Here is a 13,150-nt window from a genome sequence, read left to right as displayed (position 1 = left end):
TTCAATAGACAGTGTCACCGAAATGTAATTTCAAAACTCAGATATAAAGCAGCAGCTTTCTACCCCATAGTCCACAGCAGTCGGTCTCAATAATGAGAAGAATAGCATCCTGCAGTGACAGCTGTAATGCTATTTGAAAAACACATAGGGAATTACTGCAGAATTCCTCACTCTACCACTAACTCAAAGCTTACTGTTCACTAGTATGCTTTATAAGGTCTCTTTCAGTACTTGAAATAACCTCCATAAGCTTGGTCCTGGATCCACTAATTAAAAAAAGATGAAAACCAAAATGCCCCAAACTTGTGACTTTTTTGATCATCCAAACTTTGTTTGCACGGCTTCACAGTTTCAGTACAAAGTAGTCAACCTTGAGCACTTTCACCAGTTGGCTTTGGCAGGGAGGCAAATACGTTATTGAAAGCCTTAAACAAACTCGTGGTCTGCTATCTGAAGTGAAGGCTTCAGTGTTCCCTGTCTCTTTTGCCCACCAAGCAGAATACCACTTACTTCTCCAAACGCTATTGATGATCACCAGCCACATCCACAGGAGTAAATTAAAGCAAGGGTTTCTACACTGAGCTGAAAAAAAGTGCATTTTAATGTCTTGGGCTGAGTCATTCTCCTGCCAGCTTTGCCAAAAATATTGAAATGAAAATTTGTCAGCATAAATTAACTAAAAAGCAAACCAGTGTGCCGCCTTCAGTTCTAACTGAAATCTAGCAGGAGGCCAGTCTGACACCGATACATGGTTCTACCATCTGCTCTATATAGTGAAACATTTGCAGTTTTGAAAGACTTCACACCCATAGGTGTGAGAAACAGTAGCATAGTTAACTAAAAAGTTAACTACCGAAACAGAAAGAACCTTTGTTTTGAAGATGGATGGAAGCATATTATTAAAAATCCACAGCAAGAGATCCAGCTACTGCCAGAGGAAACGAGATTAGCGCTGTGTAACAAAATATGTTTTAAATCCCCTTAGATTCAGGTAACACAGAAGTGCCTTTAAGACAGTATTTACTAAAACTTTTTTTAAACTCTACCACTGAAAACTGACGCAATATGATTTGCAATTGGAGTCATTGTTTTTACAACCAGCAGATTCGACTACTAAAGAGCAGGAAAATGTTACCTCTTTTTCCCACAGCTCTAGATTTACCTCAGTCCCTACTTTCTGTCCCAGCCACAGCCATCCAGGAATTCAGATTTGCTACAGGCCCCTCAGATAGTAAATTACTCCATGCTGCCTGTGCTCTGCCCACTGTCTTTGTAGTTGTTTCGGGTAGTCTCAGAATCCAGCTGGCCTCATTTACAGCACAGAAGTGGACCTAAAACTATTCTCCGTGAATTTCTAACACACTATCAAAGTTGTTACTGGCGTTCTGGGAAGGTGCTTGGCTTCTTGGAGTGGGACACACACACAATCAACACTTCCAATAAAGCAACTGGAGCTGCACGTGCCAGTTATTTTTTTGGATGTAAGACATGAAACAGATTGCAGGCTGGTGTCTTCAGGGAGAAGTTGACCTTGAGAAACAGCCTCAAGCATTGCTATGGAAAATACAGAGGTGAGTATGATGAGACAGCAGACTAGCTAAAAGAACTCATAACAGATTCCTTTGCCTGAATGCATCACAGTCACTATCACCCCGAACCCCGCAGCCACTCCCTCATACCATCAAAAAACTCAGCTATGAAACTATTTTTTAAACCTCATTTAATAAAAGGGGTTTTAGATATATAGAGGATATTAAGTAAATAAGTTACATAGTACATTACAATCACATCAACAAGATTTCCTTTAGTGTATTAATATTTTATAAAAAAAGCACACAAAAAATAAATTCAGTCCAGTCTATCACAACTGTACAGCAACAGGTAAATATATTTATATATGTACATTTTTAACATGTAACAGTCTTTTAAAAGGTGCCCTAGGCAGCAAACACACAAAAGGAAGTGTCTGCTCACTTGTTAAAAGTAATATACTTTATTATAAAGCATTTATACAGTAATTACAAAGGCTGTCTGCTCCTGTACAGTACACCAAAGCTTTGACTACAAATTTAAAAACAGAACATAAAAAGAATGAACACAAAAAAGTTTATATCAAATCTGAGCTACAAGGGGAAAAATACATGTGAAGAAGCTGCAGGAAACTTTAAAATATACAATTACATTTCTATAAAAATATATGTTGTCTTCTAATCTGGCGAAATTAAGGTTTTTTTCAGGCTCAGCTGTCAGTGGAATCCTAGTCTTGGAAAGCAGAGCCCTTAGACAGCTGGAGATTCAAAGTTTATGTCTCCCTAACATTTGACACAGGAGAGAACGACGGTGAGTAAAGCAGCTGAACCCAAGTGACACATTTACATAGAAACTCACCCCCACAGAAATCAAACATGATTTGTAGACAGCACTTCTCTGTCTCTTTAAAGCTTTATAAACTTTCAGACATACATCGGAAGATAAAACAGGGAGAAAGTTTGTGTGGGAAAATGTAGTTTAGAATAAGGTTTCTGGCAGAGGTAATCATTGGACTAAAAGTGCCATCGTATGAAAGCAGACAAGACTTCTGTGGCTACAGTCCTTCCTACTCCCATTTCTTTTAAAATAGGATATGGGTATATAGGGACTTTATAGTCCGCTGCCTGAAAGAGAAATAAGAAGTGTGTAATTGCCGAGTGTGAGAAAGCTCACTCTTTGTTGTTTAGGGAACACTTTTTTTGAATGTTGATTTTAATATAATCTTGGTGCAATGATAAAAATTTCCGAAAGCCTCAGTTTGATAAATCAGAGAGTATTTTTAGCTAATTTGGACTTCACGTTACATCTCTAGTGTGGGATTAATAGATGAGTTACCTTTAAGCTGTAGAATTTCTCTCTTTGCCCTGCCTTTGAACAGCACAACTATATTCCTACCTGGTCCTAGCTAGCAAAATGCCACGGTCCTGCATAGCCGATTGAAATTCTGTAGGCCTTCACCTTACAGAGCTGAGTTCTCTGAGATACCATTTACCTGTATCAGTAAATGGAAAAACATCAAATAAATTAAAATGCAGAGTTGTTGTTCTTGCAGCTGGACTGCAAAACACCTACAGCTATATCAGATATGCATCACAAGTGCATGCATATATCTAGTAATTATACACACAGAGTCTTACAAAACTGAGGTGCTATCCCATGCAGATCACAAACCTGAAAGGCTGAATCTAGCTGTAAAGGGCAGACAACACAGGCAGAAAGGCAGAAGTACACAATCAATCAGGGCAAAATGTGATCTATCGCTGCATCTCCACAATGCCCAACACTGGCATCAAGACTCAAACAGGCAACGGTTTTGAAATACAGCCCCCTGACTACTGGGTATACAACCACCTGAAGCCTGATCTTGCACTGTAAAAGGCAAATCTATTGGCACACATTTACAGAATTGCAGTCTATAAATCTTGTATTTGTTCCCATAGAAAAGACAGCTAAAGCAAAGAGACGCCTTGTTCAAACTCAAGTCAATGACTGAGCATATACTGCCTTTTTTCTAAATTAACAGCAAACTAGATGGAGATCAGTAAATAGGCCTTTAAACAATGGAAAATAATGACCATAGGGTTTTAAAAGGGACAAATCAACAGAACACAGAGAAGAATAGAAGAATCTTTTTTTTTTAAATCATAATTGGAACAATACAGCCTTAAATTAACACTGTGCTGCAGCAATGAGCCACTCGAGTAATTTTTTTGCCCACTAAGAAGAGTAACAGAATTCATTCCAGATTAGACAAATTCAGTTCAAATGCTTTGTCCACAGCAACAGGGGGTTGGCTGGTTTTATTAAAACAATTCTCTGCCAACTTTTGCTGGTAGGCAGGATCTAATTCAGATGTAGGATCAATTCCAAACTGCTACCGTAAGCAAGTGGACAGCAGGTTTGGTTTGCTCGTTTGTTTTTAAACAAGACACTCAGAGGAGCATTTTTACTTATTACTGTGACAGAAGAGAGGTCTTCTGGTGGCTACCAGCAACATGTAAATATGCTCAGAAACATTTCCTTTTGATGCCACTTACTTGGAACATTTACCTGATTTTGGTCAGCCATGCTAACCCACAGCTATTAGAGGTTATCCTCAGAAAAATCCCTTCTCTGATTTTCTTCCAGTCACAGACCTCACTGTATCAAATCTTCCTGTTCACTTCTGCTGCAGCAGGGTGTTGGAGAGAAACCACCAGTACTGGATTCAGTGTGTAATACACACAGCACTTTTGTGCCATTAAAGAAAATCTCCAATTTGTTCTTATCAGCACCTCAATGGCTTATCCTTGATAAGAGAAAAAATTACTCTTATATCACTTTCCTAAAATAGGGAGAATTGGTGAAAGATCTGGTCTTTGGAAGACTATAATAATGCTTCAATTTAAGCATCATCATATCTGAAAGAAGATTAAATTGGTACTTAAAGCAATCCCATGATTTGCTCCCTAAATCTCTGTACTTCATTTCATCTGATAAGTTGTCACCATAATTTGCTATGTCATATCTAAAACTACTTCAAGCTTGAAAACTCCTGAGGGCCATGACCAAATGTTTGCTCATTATCACCCAGGCATAATTCCAGACACTAAAAATACTAGAGTAAATGCAGGTGATACACAGAGCAGAAATGTCAGAGAAATGTCCTGATTTTCTGCCCATAAGGAGAACAGTACATTTCAGTACAAAACTCTCTGCAGATTTGCCTTACCAGAGAACACACGTAAGTTCTAGTTTAGCATCCTATTTTCTAGCTGGAACTATACCCGCTGGTCCATGCTATCCTTCACTTTTTCCTAAGCATCTGCTCCTGATTGCTGTCACAAACAAGACCTGGATAGACAGAGCTTTGGTTTGCCCCAACATGGAACAGCCTCTGTTTTTTCCTACAGGATTACATACTGAGTCATTTTGCACTGTTTTAGCAAGGACAGTGAAAGCATTTTCCTAAGACGGTTTGATTAACCTTATTTTAGTTCTCAAGTTTAGTCAGATCTCCTCTCCAATCTAAAACAACAACTTCATTTTTGCCATATTTCTCAACGTGTACCAGCTCCACCTCGATCTCCATTTCTTTGTTATGTGTTTCTAGGCCTTCCCAGTCTCTGTAAGTAACTGTACACCGTTCTGCTGCTGCCACACTGGTACTCCAGGCAAATGCATTCATTACAACAGTATAACAATATCTACAAGACTTTAAATCCTTTTTAGATATACTCACAAGCCCTGCTTGTTTCTGAACCGTTGCCCTGCCCTGCAGTTCTCAAGATCTGGAAAATGTTGGCAACTTCTCAGAAACTCGCTTCAGAACTTTTAAGTTTAATTGCATAATTGTGTTTTACTGGAATTAACCCCAGTACTGCAAGTGGACCATGAGGTCCGGCTGCTTCACCTACACTGTGTCCTGGCACAGTGTGCTAAAGCTTCTGTTCCCTCTAAAGGCCCTAGGATAATGGTAGACAAGCATTTTCTCCAACTGACAAAAGGAAAAAGATAACAATCAACATCGAAACTCTTAACAGGAAGACTGATTTGCTTCATCTTCTTTTTAAAGATTGGTAGCTTTTAGTTCTTTCCAGTTTTTGAATGATTTTAACAGTTCGTGACATGCCATCTGCTTCCACAGCCTAGTTAGTCAACAAGGCCTGTGCATGTAGGGACATGGAACAGTCAGCCACATGCTGAAAGCAAACCTAATTTTGTTAGGAATGAAAAATACAACCCTGGCAGAAAATTGAACACTTAAAGGCCAAAGTGTCAACACTGAAAAAAGTACAGTCCTTAATGATACTCCTACTTACTTTGTAAGAGTAGTAACTGTTTCTGCTATTAAGATAAAGGATTCTATCCAAAGGCATATATACATACGTCAAAGCAACCACGGTACAATACACAGCCTCCCAGATTTAGAGAGTGAAGCAATCATGGTTGCACTAAACCACGGGGCAGGAAAAGATTGCCAGATGGCACACTGGAGTTAGAGACACTTTCCATGGTTAACCTGGAATTTATCTAGCAGCTTGAAGGGTCAAGATTTAAAAAAAAAAATAAAAAAAATCAGCCAGTGAAGAACACTCTGTAGTTCACATACAGCAACCCCCCTTGGATACGCAGGAGCAATCGTCTCCTTCGGTATTGCACCACCGGAGCAGTGCACATGCAACCTGACACCGTGCCGGCAGCCAGGAAGCTGGGGGATCAGCGCTGCTTCTGAGCACTGGCAGGAGGGAGCTGGGGTATGGGGCTGGGACTGACCAGCTGTGAAGAACAAGTGATCCAATTCTTTACATCTTTATGAAATAATGATAAATGTGGGCTATAAAGATGTACAGAACAATCCTGTGCAAATCTAACATCTATGTCACCTGGATCACCTTACTTCTTAACTCGTTCACCAGCAGGCTTTTGGTGGCTAGGCTTTTTGGGCTATTAGCGTGTGTCAGTTCTGAAGGGTCGGCCTTTCAGCAAAGAGCAAGGCTCACAGCAAGACAACCCAGCAGGCAGGGCCATCCAGCCACCAGCGTGGACAAGCTCCTCCTGCACATGCAAACTGTCTGACAGGAAGTATTTGGGAAACCAGGGCCCAACCATACAAGCTCTTTATGATGACAATTTCAAGGAATAAATGAAGGCTGCCACAAGAAATAAATGGATGTGTTGAGACAGAAAAACCATTCACAGAGGGATTTAAGGAGACTACTGGAGATGAGAGTCCATTCCTCCCATCTGAGGTGCACACAATCCAGTGCACGTGAAGATCTTGGTTCGTTTTCACTCAACAAACTTGCTTGCATTTATGCAAAGTCAAACCCAGCAGTTTTCATTTCAAATTGCAATTGTGAAGCCCAGACTACTTTCCATTAAGTTAATCAAAGGCAGACCATTTTGTTTTCCAAGATGAGACAACCCACAAAGCCTGTGGCTATTCTAATCCCATTTTTACATCCATTGCTGCGTTCTTAATGGCATAAAAGGAAACACCTCAGGCTTCCTTTTGAAAAATAAAACTTCCTCTTAAAAAGAAGGAGAGTGTCTTGCTCATCCCACTTTCATTTTTGTGAAGCAGAGGCCAAAAGTGCACACCAACTTTCCACAAAACTTGTTGGCTGCGTGAATAAATGCTCAGAAAGAAAGGCAGGAAAGTGTAACAGGAAGGAGAGCTTGCTGAGAAAGGAAACATCTAGAAATCACCAGGGTCACAGTAACTGGCTACAGTTAGCTCAGAGAAAAGCATCATTTTCTTGCTTCGGTCTGGAAACCTTTATACCCAAGAGTCCTGTTATCATGATTCCTGACAAGCACAAAAAGAAAGGTCTGACTGACCTGAGAGAGAACTTACTTCCACTGCAGGTGACATTGTTCTATTATGTACCTCAGGTATCGTTATAAATAGAATAGAAATCCTTTTTGTTTTAAGAAAAAAAAAATCCAAGTTGAAACAAATCTTTTCATCCATCACTCCGGCTTCGTCAGTACTGGCAAGGTGAAGTGGAACATGTGGCATGAGGAAACGGCAGCACTGAAACTGAGACCTGATTGTTCAGGTAAGAAAAGTGCAAGCAAAAAAGTGAGACCACCAAGAGGGAGGTTGGGTCTAGCCTTGCTACTCCCTCCACTTCTGCTCTGCTGCTACATCTCTCCATCTTCATCTGAGCTTGCACAGCTGCTCCCACTGCTGCTGCTCCCACTCTCACTGCTCTCTTCCTGCTGGGCCTGGCTGTGGGCTGCTGCCGCTGCTGCTGCTGCCTCTCTCTCTTGCTGCTTCAGTGCGGCTGCCTTCTTCTCCTGCTCCGCGTGGCTTTTCATGTGAGCACTGCGGCTCTTCACCTTGTAGAACACCCTGAGAAAGCACACACGTACGTTAGCATTGGTCTCTCCTACAGCCTCCTTCGTTAATTCTCCAAAAGAGCTTCTGCTGCTCCAGCCTCAAGTCTGTGAGCTTTGGCACAGGAACTCATGTTGGCACTGCAATACAGCATCTACAGCAAACACCACTTCTGACTCAGCGTGTGCCTGGACTAGGTGGAGTGCTAGCAGGAGACCCTGAGCACCCTCAAACCACTCGCTTCATTTCTTAATACGACCATTTCCTCTTATCTCTCAACCAGCTCTTAAATTTTCTAAATTCAGAGGGGCGGCGCTGAAATACGTATCTGAAATACGCACATGCTGCTTAACAAAACAGGGCCCTGGTTTTCAGGCGTTCCCCCCATGCTGCAAAAATACAATAAACACAGAGGTGAACAACAGACAAATGCCACTCCTGACCCTTGTCCACACAGCTAGAAACACTTGAGCTTTTTCCTCCTAACTTTGTATTTCTGTGATCCATGCCTCCGCCCTTTGCTATTAACTATTTGGACTTGGTGCCAAATGTCACAAGACAAGTTTAGACACCGTTACGAATCTTGCCTGCTTCTACTTTCTCAGTGGCCAGGACCAAATCCTAACTGCCTGACTTCTCACAGCACTGCCCTTTCCAACACCACACGCTCCCCGAGGGCACAGAAGACAAGCTGCCTTGGCAGGATCAGCAAAGTCCCAGCCACAGCAGGAATCTGTCAACACCCCTGGTGATGTAACTAGATGGAGTCTGCATTTTCTTGCCATCCCCTAGCACGGTACCTTTTTTAAATAAAGGGATAACCACTGGTATTACAGTTTTAAGATTAAGCAACTTACATAGGGAACTGATTTTCTTGACATTTATGAATCTGTTGGCAACAAACCTACAAAAACTACCAGAGCTGTGTGAGGAAAGACAAATATAGTTTACAGACACAAAAGATGGGTGCAAGTTTAACCAGATCAACCGTGTACCCACTGGCCTAATATCTGCTGCTGTAACAATGGTAGTGTCTTGTATTTCTCCACCACTGTTCATAAGTAAGTCTATACCACGTTATTAATATGTGATCTAGCAAACATATAGAAACTACTCATTACAAAAACGTAGGCATTACAGAGGGGCAATACAGCAGCTGTTTGAAAGTGCAGCTTAACACCAGATACTGCACACAGTTGAAATGCAGATGGTGTCTCACTCCATTTGAGGAAAAACAGTCAGCAGCAGGTAATTATCCAAGTAGTAGTATCTTAATATCAATATATGTAAAAATTCCTAATCTGCAAGTATTAGTTCAGTAATAAATCATTAAAATTATTGCCAGTGTCTCTGGCCTAAATAGACAGAAGGAAAGCTCATTTGAGAATAAGCTTCCACAGGAGATGCCCTACTGCAATTCTGTGACTATTGCTGGAAGCTGAGTTGCTCTTACCTGCCGCATTTTTTACATGGAAATGTGTTTTCTGTGTTCTGAGTTTTACTGGTAGCATCTGATTTTATCTTCTGTTTCCGCCTTCTCCTCTGCACTGGAGCAGTAATAGGCTTTCGAGGCTTCACTGTTGTCTCCCTTGGCTTCCTTCCAATTCTGCCTGTAACAGTCACCTCTTGACTCCCGATAGTGGCATCACTGGCCTTTGGAGAAAGGGGAACAGTTAAGGCAAACTGAAACTTAAACCCACCATCAGAACAAAAACAATGGCTGAGCTCCTGTGCTTCATTTATTCCAGACCAAGGTTTTATTTAATAATAAAGTCTTCAGGATATTTTCAGGACATTTCTTATCATGGTCTTATGTGTGCACCCACCACAAAGAATTATATTGGGGTTTTTTCCCCTTACTCATCCCAGTTTGCCCACTACAGCACAAAGTCTGGTTGCTAGTAATATTCTAAGCTACCTCAGCCCAGCGTCTTGCTCTGGGAGAAGTTAGAGGTGGAAACTTTTTACATCTGCAACTGTCCACCTGGTATTTTCTAAACTAGCTGCACAGTGAAGGTGGCACAGAAAGCCCAACATGCACAATGCAGTACTTACTGTTACACCATCTTGTAGTGTCTGTTCATCTTTGAGAGGAACTGTGCTCTTCTTTCTGTTATCCAACCCTTCCTCTTCCTCATCTTCTTCCTCCTCTTCCTCCTCCTCCACATGTTCCTGTTCTTCACTGTAAATGTCCCTTCTGAGAGGAACAACACGTGCAAACCTATGGGAACTCTTCCCCAGAAGATAAAGGAACTGTTAATTTTGGTGTCTGTAAGTAAATGTCATTATGTGACACAGGAGGCAAGTTTATGAGTCTGGACTCCTCCACACTGGCCAGATTGTTTCTGCTTTTGATTTTACCAGCAAATGAGACAACACACAAAATCAGGCTTCACACCACTGCCAAAAAAAAGGTGAAAGAAATTTTAAAAATTACCTTGATGTCAACTTCAGCTTCATCTTTCATAGTTTTCTCATTAGCAGCATCAATGTCCCCAAAGATTAAGGTCCCATTCCGACCAATTTTCACCTGTTTCTTGTATGTGTAGTAGAATTCCACACACTGAGCCACTGTTTTGGTTTTTATCTGGTGTTTAAAAAACATAAGTCCAATAGATTGCATGATTTTAAGAAGGCTTATAAATAATTACTAAAGGTGCAATAAACACACTTTGTATTTTTCTTTCCTCAGTAGTCTCTATTCCACCACAACTGCTGTTAAGGCCTTCTTTTCTGTGTCACATTTGCCTGTATGCCCCATCCCACAGCCCATCTATTGCCACTGCTATTCACTGAGAAATACAAGACCAACTTTCCAAAGACAAGCTGGTCAATGTAAAGGTGACAGAACCTGTCACTTTGTAAGCTTCATGCACCTCTTAGCCTCCAAAATGATCCAACTGAGCTGTCAGGCTCGAGAGCAGCCTTTCAGTTTTATGGAGGAGCTTTATTTTCTAGCAGCACTTCAGAGAAGACCAGACCAGAATAGCGATCCAAAAAAGGAAAGGAAGGTTTGCAGCCCTTTCCCATTTTGGCCACAAGCATTTCATACACATATGGTGGCAGACAATTATCAGTACAGACCTGTGACTGTCTACATATTCTCTATCAATGATTTTTCTGGAAGTTTTGGAATATATTCTTAGCTTCTGGGCTTTTGCAACTTAAATGCCTTTTGGGAATTTATTCAGGAAATATGTATGCAGCTCCTCGTTTTGCACTCTACTTCGGTGATTCCCCCCCCACTGAAGTGTCGTACCTCATGAAAATAGATGGGAGCGATCGTTTTTACTATCATTGTCACAGAAAACTGGAAAGAGAGATTCTAAAGGATGCACCATTCACATATCCTTCTTTGGTCTTTTCATCAGTAGCAAGGATGTGGTTCTATTTAGTTTTATAAGCAAGCCATTTAAGCCGTACTGGAACATTACCAGCACTCTATAAATATGCCCTGTAGAAGTGATATCTTCAATGTGGACTAATGAAAGTAATGCAGTAAGTACAAGGGTTAAGTAAACAACAGCAGCAAAACAAGCACTATTGTTCTAGCTATCTAGTGAGATTTTACGCTGTGCTGCATGACAAAATTTCTCTGAAATCTTTTGAGTGCAGGACTTAATGCTTTATACTGAGGTTTCAGAAAAATAAAGATTGAACTCCCTGTATTAAATGCTCTACAAATGCATAAGAATGTATCATTGCTGTCATTAAAAAAAAAAAAAAATAGTAGTAACTTACAAGCTTTTGGACCAAGAAAAAGTCTTTCTTGTAGATTGCAATGCCTTTGTTGAAAAGTTTTTTTTCAGCAACTTTCCACTTGTCTGATCCTGTAGAAAAAAAGAGTTGCAACCAAAGCCCTTGCAATTTCAAGTGTTTACTCTTCTACATACTTTTTCTTCATGTTTGCCTTAAATAATGCTCATACACACATGAAAGGGTGCAGTCTCTCATCACACCTGATCCAGCATAACTGCAGACTGCTGTTAACCCCTCCCCTACTGCTCTACTTCAGCCTCCTCTCATAACTTGCTTTGTGTTAGATCTAGTACGCATCACCACAGGTTAACTCAGTTCAGCTTGCAAAAACCAGTCAATTAGATGAACTAAGATGTTTTCCAACAAAACAGCAAGGTGAATAGACACACTTGGTGGTGGCCCCATCATTAGATTTTATACAAGGGAAATGGTGAGGCAGGAGAACAGGATCTTCTCTTTCAGCAGCAATCCACTGTACTTGAAGATTTATTACATCTCAAATATTCCTACTATCCTAGCACCCTTGCCTCTAATAATAAACACATTTTTGAATCTCCTCCTGCCTTATAGATATTACTCAAGTAATATTTCCCAACCATTATAGTAGGAATGTGTAACAATGAAGAAATGTCATTTCTGTGCTTTGTGGCGCCAGCTATTAGATGTCTCTCTACCACCTTACCCCAGGTCTTTCAGGTGTCTACGGTCACTCTAGATCACTGAAGTTATGTCATACAGCTGACTATTTTCTAACTAGGTACAAGACTACAAAGGCAGTTCACGGCATTTAAATTTTGCAGAAACATTGTCTGGCATCAAGAGTTGGCTGACCTTTCTTCAGCAAGCTTGAAAACTCTTCCCATAAAACCCCCTCTTAACTCCACCCTGGAAATTCATGCCAAAGAGGCTGTGGTTCCGAGGTTACCACAGCCTTTCTTGTACGTACTAGCCATCCTTCTGCATTCTCTGTGGCTTAGTGCAAGGGATCATATTCCTTTTTGCCCAGAAAGGTAATCAGAGCACACACACATAGGCAAATACACACATGCACATGTTCTGAGAGATGCAGTGTTTCTTACATTATAAAGTGTCACTATTGGCACAGGCAAAATTCCTGGCAAGCCATTATTTGATTTACCAGAGAGGAGAGTGGTCTTTTAATCTTATTGTAATGTTACAGAGTTCCCCAAAAGAACAGAAAAGGATAGAAAAATTCCTTTACGATAGACAGGCAGCACAGAGTTATTCTGGTTAACAAACCTGTATAGTGATAATCTGCCAAAGGATGGGTAGGCGATCGTACTGGCCTCTTCAGTAGCAGTTTGGTCAAAGCTCCCTAAGATAAACACAAATAAAATAATAAATTTAATATTTGCGGTATTTAAAACAAAGATCAGGCAATTGTTAATCCTATCCTTTCTGGCAAGCTAACTGAAAAGAACCATAGCACAGTTTAATATTGTGGACAACTTTAAAATCACATTCTTGACTACCCACTGAGTCTTGAGTACCACAGGCAAGTGGTAAGCTCTTGGC

The 13,150-nt window shown here is 40.7% G+C and overlaps 1 protein-coding gene across 3 annotated transcripts in view; it reads right to left on the bottom strand.

The window, feature by feature from the left end:
• Nucleotides 1-1,737: 1,737 nt before the first annotated feature.
• The window catches only part of MIDEAS (mitotic deacetylase associated SANT domain protein), a 57,385-nt gene continuing 45,972 nt past the window's right edge, over nt 1,738-13,150 (bottom strand). For all 3 annotated transcript variants that reach the window (XM_068398867.1, XM_068398866.1, XM_068398868.1), the window contains exons 8-13: nt 12,875-12,950; nt 11,597-11,685; nt 10,293-10,442; nt 9,911-10,087; nt 9,309-9,508; nt 1,738-7,870 (exon numbers count right to left, since the gene is read on the bottom strand). In XM_068398867.1, coding sequence (XP_068254968.1) covers nt 7,660-7,870; nt 9,309-9,508; nt 9,911-10,087; nt 10,293-10,442; nt 11,597-11,685; nt 12,875-12,950 — 903 coding nt within the window. In that variant the 3' untranslated portion in view covers nt 1,738-7,659. The remainder of the gene's footprint in view (nt 7,871-9,308; nt 9,509-9,910; nt 10,088-10,292; nt 10,443-11,596; nt 11,686-12,874; nt 12,951-13,150) is intronic.

This window comes from Nyctibius grandis, chromosome 4 (genome assembly GCF_013368605.1).
Source record: "Nyctibius grandis isolate bNycGra1 chromosome 4, bNycGra1.pri, whole genome shotgun sequence".
In the NCBI taxonomy this organism is placed as follows: domain Eukaryota; kingdom Metazoa; phylum Chordata; class Aves; order Nyctibiiformes; family Nyctibiidae; genus Nyctibius; species Nyctibius grandis.
This window is presented reverse-complemented; position numbering and strand designations above follow the sequence as displayed.